The sequence below is a fragment of the Cuculus canorus genome, chromosome 22, assembly GCF_017976375.1.
Source record: "Cuculus canorus isolate bCucCan1 chromosome 22, bCucCan1.pri, whole genome shotgun sequence".
NCBI lineage: Eukaryota > Metazoa > Chordata > Aves > Cuculiformes > Cuculidae > Cuculus > Cuculus canorus.
Genome location: NC_071422.1, coordinates 8,980,870 through 8,988,449, shown reverse-complemented (window position 1 = coordinate 8,988,449; position 7,580 = coordinate 8,980,870). Strand labels below are relative to the sequence as shown.

The window sequence follows — 7,580 nt, the reverse complement described above, 5'->3', positions numbered from 1 at the left end:
CCTGAAGCTCCGTCAGGGGAGGTTCAGGCTGGATATCAGAAAAAAATTCTTCACAGTAAGAGTCATTGGGTACTGGAACAGGCTGCCCAGGGAGGTGGTCGAGTCGCCTTCCCTGGAGGTGTTTAAGGAACGGGTGGATGAAGTGCTGAGGGACATAGTTTAGGGAGTGTTAGGAATGGTTGGACTCGATGCTCCAATGGGTCCTTTCCAACCTTGTGATTCTGTGTGATTTACACACAAGGACTGAGGGAACAACTACCAAGATGGACCCAGCTCCTTTCATCCTACTGAGCACCTATGCTCTTTAGAATTAAAAGAGATTTTTAGGTTTATTAGTTATGTTGGATTATTGTGGATGTAGAAAGAAGTGTAGCCTCTCAACTCCTCTGAAGCCACAGCTACACTCCCAGCTTCTATCAGTAACATTACTTCAGTGAACAATTAAAAAAAAAAATTACTGTATTCCTAATACAGCCATCCAGGTAAATGCACTTATTCAGCTCCACAAATGAGTATAAGCTGTCCTCACAACAGCAGTATTTTTCCTGGTTAACTAAGGGACGCTTTCCAGTGTCAACATAAATGAGGGCAGATATCCTGTAGAGGATTGCCAGTCACTTGACCAAAGGCAGTTACTGAAAATTACATGTATATAATTTATATTATTATATTTAATATTAAAAAGTGAGAGCTTAGCTGATTGTCTAGATTCATTATACAGTGAATGAAGAAAAGCAGGCCCTTCTGATGGCATTATTACCGTTATTCTATGGTAAAACAGACGAACCATGTCCTAGAATAATTCCAAAATAAACAGGTACCATTTAGAGCCAGGTGTTACACCCCACATGTAAAGACAGCCTTATTCGTCAAAAGTACCTCGTCTCTGCTACTCAAATATTATCATAAGTAAATGTAATTACAAAATTGGCTCTTTGTGTGTGTGTGAATTTTCTTTAAAACCACGCACTGAAAAAAATGTTGTGAATTCCTAAGTTCGGCGTTGGCTTTATATTTAAACAGAAGAACCACTGAACGGTATGGAGTAATAAAAGCTAACTTATAAAGGTCACCTACCTCTGGGGTACACTCTATTTGAATTAAGAAATCTAACTGCAAGACACAATGAATGTCTTCCAAAATCAACAGCCATGCCTGCACAAACAGCACTCAAAAGCTGTTACGAGTGAGGAATGCTTGGTGCACTTGGTGAGAAGAAAAATAATCATCTCCCATTTACTTCTTTCATTTCAGTCTCCAAGCAATGTTCCATGTTTTATTTTACCTTTAATCTTCTATGTATGCATTGATGATTAAAAAAAAATAAATAATAAACTATGGTTAATACAGCTTTAGATGTACATCACTGACATCTACTGGATAAAGTCATAACTGACTGCCCCACTCCAACAGCCTTTTCCCTGTCCTCATGCAATTCGAGGACCACGATTTTGGAAGAAACAGCTGTGGATTTTATTTCCACCAGTCCAAGCATCCACAGTAGAAAATATTTTGATAATTAGGAAGTTCCTGCTGTAAGAGAGTAATTACCTCACATCTATTGTAAGTTATTCCATTATCTCAAGAATTCTACCCCAAACACAGAAATTGTACCAAACACCGAAGTTGTGAACAAAAAGAAAACAAATTAATCCATGCAATTCTTTATATCAGTTATGAATAATTACCCAAGCACAGTAATCCACAACAAACCTAACATCCCAAACCAGCTGGTCAAGGTAAGACTTCTACAAAGCAGAATGAACTAGAGGTTATGATCATTAAAGACAAATAAATGATTAATAATTGCTACTTCACAGTTAATAGTTAGCCAATCATCTCACAACTTGGGCTGGCCTTTCCCTTTCCATAAATAGCATCTGGATGGCCAGAGAGCGCCCTCGCTTTCCTGCTAGCATCACCACCCTAAACTACATTATAATATCCATAATGGCATTCAACGGAACCTGGCAGGTCTATGCTCAAGAGAACTACGAAGAGTTTCTGAAAGCTCTCGGTAAGTGCCCAGTTACTTCTGAAAACCCCTGGTCAGACTGCAGTACCCTCTTTGCATGACATCTGTTATTACTGTATTTCTATGTTTCTTTTCTTTGTTTGTATGACAAACTACCCCCACTAGTCACATCTGGTTTGTCTAATTTAAAAATCAAAAGAAACGAAAATCGTATAGATAGATGTAGACAGATTATAAATAACCCCCAAATCCCTGCCTTAACACAAGTTCCTCATGAAAAAGGAGGTATATCAGAAACCAATGTGTTTTCATTAACACACAACTTTATATAAAGACATTTAACTAGAAATAAGTTGCCAGCGACACGCACAGATTTCCAAAGTGATATTAGCAGTGCAGGCACGCTGCAAAACATTAGTGATTGTTATACCTGTTCATAATCTGCAAGGAATGAAATTAGCATGGGCCTATATTGCTAAAAATGCACTTACCCTCTAGACAGTCTCAGCAAAAAATTCACATTAGGGTTTTTAAACAAATGTAAGGGATGTTCAGCAGAATAAAGTTCAGTTACAGTTGAAAAGCCTAGTCCCACATTTTGATGCCTGAACCAATCCCACTACTGCTAAAGACAACATTCTCAAATCCTGCTAGAGACCCATGGGTCATGACATGGCAAGCATTACTGAAAGAAACAATACATATTCTGACTCAAGATTAACAAATATAGTATCAAAATCTACACCAACTAGATGGAGTGGAACAATACACCCACAGAGAAGTGAGGAATCCGAAACAGGATTTGTCTTTTAACTTGGACATCAGTTTCTATCACTGGTTTGTGTCTTTTTCACCTTTATCCGATAAAATAATTTGCTATTTCATATAAACACACTACTTCATAACACGAAAAGCCCTTTTTTGCCTTTTTACAGCATTGCCAGATGACCTTATCAAAGTCGCCATGGATATTAAACCTATTATTGAGATAAAACAAAAAGGAGATGACTTTATCGTGACATCAAAAACACCCAAGCAATCTGTAACAAACTCATTTACACTTGGAAAAGAGGCTGAAATTACTACCATGGATGGCAGAAAGCTAAAGGTAATATATTCCAGGAACGTGTGCATCTCTTTGTTCATCCTTACACTTCATTTTCTGTATATGAGTGGCACTCATTCCCACCATCTCCATTAGCATACATCTCAATCATTTCAACAGAAAGAATTCTTTCTTCTAAAGCTCTTGTTAAAACGCTGTGGGTTCCAGTTTAAATTAGCAGATGTGATTTTGAAGCATCAGTATAATTTATTTCCTACTTATGCAGTCCCCTACTTATTATTCCCATTGAATTTAAAATTTAATCTAAAACTTTCTATAACTTTCACATCTGCCCCAACAGTGCACCGTGAACATGGTAAATGGGAAGCTTGTGTGCAAAGCAGAAAAGTTCTCTCATGAGCAAGAAATCAAAGGAAGTGAAATGGTGGAGGTAAGTGTTAGAAAAACAACACAGTATGAAAAAATGCTAAAGGAAAAACTGTTCTGATTCGCTATCAGGGTTGGCTTATGACCTTAAGCAGATCCTGGCCCCCAAATTCCTACATTACTTGCAGAATTCCTTACAGGTTCTTAAATCTGGAGACACAGAATTTTCATTTTTCAAAACAACTGACAGTCACTGGAAAATACTAAGTATCCTTTATGATTCCTGTTTCTTATTAAAATGTATTGCCCTAGACGGCTTTCCTTTGAACACTGCTCATTTATTTAATGCATCCTGCTCAACAAATCTTTTTATTGCTGCCCTGGGGTCAATTCTAGGCACTGACACGTGAATGGCTTTACCTGCTGAGTACGCTGCAGCAAGACTCCTCATAAATCCCTCTAGAATACTATAGCAGTGTTTCCACCCTCAGCATTGGCTCTGAAAAGAAAGTAAAGGCTGAGTCAAACCTGGAAATGTACAATGCACTTGTTCCACATACAATTCTCCTAAGTTCTTTATTTAGCTACAAATTGTTTGGTATGGACAAAGAGCTTTTCTCTACTGTAGAGTTAAGCTCATTAGGCTTCCAAGAAGTGTCCACTTATGTAAAGACTCATACAAGAATGACAGTCAGCAACATTCAAGTTGTACATGTTGGACATACAATTTCTAAAGATAATTTTGAGTATCTCTATTTTTCAAACATTAAGTAAGCAAAGCACTAGACAAAAGAGCCCATTAGTATTGGGGACAGAGAATTTCTATCACAGGGAGCAGATTTCATCGCAGTATCTATGATACTTCTTAAAACAGAGTGATAAAATGTAGTTGAGGATGGCATCTATATTTAGGTTTTCCATCTTCGGAACTGGTTCTGTAAAAGAAAATTATTTAGCATGAATATTACACACATATTCGTAGGCAGGCACTGTGAAGGCATTTTCTTGTCGCATAAGATGGGTTTATACATATATTGCAGAAACTTCTGGTCACTTAGCTATAAACAGATACCCTAAACTCTAAATGAAAAACAAGTTACACACTTTTGTCTTCTACAGACTATGACTGTTGGTGGAGCAACACTTGTCCGAAGAAGCAAGAGAGTTTAAAGACACATCATCTTCTTTGTGACATCTTTACATACCTAAAATAAAGTGCAGTTTCCACAAGGTGTGATATCTTTGCTATCTGAACAAATAGTACAGAACATAATCATGACTTCTGCTCTCCTTTCACACGTGCATCACTCTCCATTCTTCTAAGACCATGTTTTCCTCAAGTATTTAAAAGCCACAATGATTACAAAGCAATAACAGGAATGACTGACTGCTCTTAAATTGAAGCACACAAGAGTATAATTAAACAAAATTGAAGCACTACAAGAGCAAAGGGAACTAAACATTCTTCCATTTTGCAACATACTCCCAATATCTGCCTGTCACAGTAGTTTGTGAAGCTCAAGTACACGAGGCTGTTTCTGTTCGCATTGTGTCTCAACTGAAGTATAAAATGCACCGGACCAATGCCTATAACCATTCCTCTGTTCACTGCTGATTATATCCAATTATTACATTAGCAGCCCTACTTCACTCATTTAAGTCACCGCAAGCGTGTTAGAATTGGTCTTGGGTGTAAGACTTCACTGGAAAACATTGCTAGGCTGATTATGCCATTTAAAATCCTCATGGGGATGTTTGATTCCAATTAAGAGCGCTGAACCTACATCTTCCTAACCTAGGAAAAGAGCAGTTTGTGAGAGGGGAGGTCTGTTTTAGTTAATAACGCTTTGGGTAGTGTATTCTTATTCTGAGATAAGGCTGTACTCACAGGGAACTTTTCTGGGGTAACCGTGCAAGTACTATTGTGCTCATTTTGCTGCAGAGGCAGTTCTAATGCTAGCTACACTTCTGCAGACTGAATTAAATTTCATGCGAATTACACATAAATAAGATCAACAGAACAGAAATCAAGACAGTGGTAAAATTCAGGGAGAAGGCTGCTTTAAAGCATTCATACTGCAAAATACCATAATAAGAGCTTGAAACACTTATGTTTGGAAGTTGCTGGGTAACTGCTGCTAACTACACAATGGAACACTACAAAACAGAGCCTCGATACAGGACAGCTGGTACACAGAGGCAGTTTAAGTCATAAATTGCAGAGACTACATACAAAAACCACACTAACACTACACAGAATTTAAACCAATGCTGAACCATTTTAACTTGGAAGCACTAAAAATTCTTAAAAGAATACTTTGGTTACTTTACAACTGCAGTGATTCAGCACTTCCAACAACCATGCCAGTCTTTTCAACCCAATGGCAACATTCTTCTGCCATGGGGCCTCACAGCTTTAGAGGAAATACTCAACGCAGTTCCTTATGTGAAGCAGTCAAAACCTGAAGGATTTTGTTCAGAGTGCAAACCCTGCCCAAAATAATTGATCATTTCTGGATGACAAACTCTTACAGGTTCAGACAGTAGTACTGGATCCACTCTTCCACAAAATCAAGTGATTTTTTTTTTTCCTGCAAAGGACTGCATGAGAGAATTTATAATCTTATTTGGATCTGGTTCAAAACTTTTCCTTTCCAATTCAAAAACCTCAAATCCTGTTGTCTGGTGATTCCGTTGTTTTACGTAATGCCTACAGAAATAATATTTTCTCCTTTGGCATAGCTGTTCTGTGTCATGCAATACCATCATAATTTCAGTCTCTAATGTGCTTTCCTGACTTCACTTTCATGTTCTTTTGATGACTTGTGTAAGCAGATCTGTATATATATTGCACAAGATAGCAAACTCACCCTCCTGCTAGTATACTTAGCAGAGTCATGTTAACTATAAAGTGCAGAAAACACTGAGAACCCCACCTCTTTTCCGCAGAATCCTGCACGCAGACCACTCTGCATGCAACCACCACCATTATTTTTTTTTCAAAGAGCAGCACATACAGTGGACACACACCTTCTGTGTCAGCAATGGATCTTTATCCGCCATTCAAAACCTGTAAAAAAGCCAGGTAAGTCCAACTGCGAAACTTTCCAGCATATCAACAGCAGTGTTCACCCACCAGTTTTTATTCCTATTCAGACATTAAAAACAAAAGAGTGGAAACAGGGCAGTGACAGCCACTAGGACTGTACCAGCCTCAAGCGTCTCTCCCATAGAATTATAGAATAGTTTGGGTTGGAAAGGACCTTATAGATCATCCAATCCCAACTCCCCTGACATGGGTACGGACACCTCACACAAGATCAGGCTGCCCAAGCCCCATCCAACCTGGGCTTCAACACCTCCAAGGATGGGGTAGTCGCAACTTCCCTCAGCAGCCTGTGCCATTGCCTCACCACTCTCATAGTGAAAGAATTGCTCCTTATGTCCAGACTAAATCTGCCCCTCTCTAGTTTATACCCATTGCCCCTTGTCCTATCACTCCAAGCCTTTGTGAACAGCCCCTCCCTCGCCTTCTTGTAGCCCCTTCAGGTACTGGAAGGTCGCTATAAGGTCTCCTCAGAGCTTTCTCTTCTCCAGGCTGAACAGCCTCAACTCTCAGCCTGTCCTCGTACGGGAGATGCTCCAGCCCTCGGATCATCCTTGCAGCCTTCTCTGGACTCGCTCCAGCAGCAGTTCCAGTTCCATCTGCAGTTTGCTGGAACCTCCTCGCACCAGCACGGACAGGGACAGGCACTAAACCCTCCACCAGATCAACCGCAGCTCCTCACCCAGAGCCGCCGTTTATCACAGAACCGTTCACGTCGGAAAAGACCTTCAGGACTTCGAGCCCAGCCTCGAGCCCAACGCCGCCAGCCCTGTCCCCAAGCGCCGCATCCACACGGGTTTCGCCCTCCATGAAGAAAACTTCTCAACTTTCAGCCCAAGCCTCCCGCAACACAACTCGGGCGGCTCCTCGCGGCTCCTCTCGGCTCCTCTCGGCGCCCCTCGCGCCGTGCGGTACCTGCCGGACCACGAGCGGCTACGAACAGAACGGCCGGCCCCGCCCTCGGGGAAGCCCGCGTCGCCGCCGCCATCTCGCACCGCCCCCTGTTTCGGCGGGAAAACTCTGGGCGGCGCGCGGGCGCCGGGACGAGGGGCGCCCTCTGCGCAAGC

The 7,580-nt window shown here is 40.8% G+C and overlaps 1 protein-coding gene across 1 annotated transcript; it reads left to right on the top strand.

Annotated features, from left to right (window-relative positions):
* Window positions 1-1,862: 1,862 nt before the first annotated feature.
* LOC104060065 (fatty acid-binding protein, liver) lies at window positions 1,863-6,350 on the top strand. The gene is made up of 4 exons (XM_009561802.2): window positions 1,863-2,017; window positions 2,911-3,083; window positions 3,382-3,471; window positions 4,527-6,350. Exons 1-4 carry the CDS (start codon window positions 1,885-1,887, stop codon window positions 4,575-4,577), a joined length of 447 nt encoding a protein of 148 aa, XP_009560097.2. The 5' UTR covers window positions 1,863-1,884; the 3' UTR covers window positions 4,578-6,350.
* The last annotated feature ends 1,230 nt before the right edge of the window (window positions 6,351-7,580 follow it).

Coding starts and splice junctions, on each gene's coding strand:
- LOC104060065 (XM_009561802.2), top strand. CDS start 1,885: ATGGCCAGAGAGCGCCCTCGCTTTCCTGCTAGCATCACCACCCTAAAC. Junction 2,018..2,910: donor AGAGTTTCTGAAAGCTCTCG/GTAAGTGCCCAG, acceptor GCCTTTTTACAG/CATTGCCAGATGACCTTATC. Junction 3,084..3,381: donor TGGATGGCAGAAAGCTAAAG/GTAATATATTCC, acceptor CTGCCCCAACAG/TGCACCGTGAACATGGTAAA.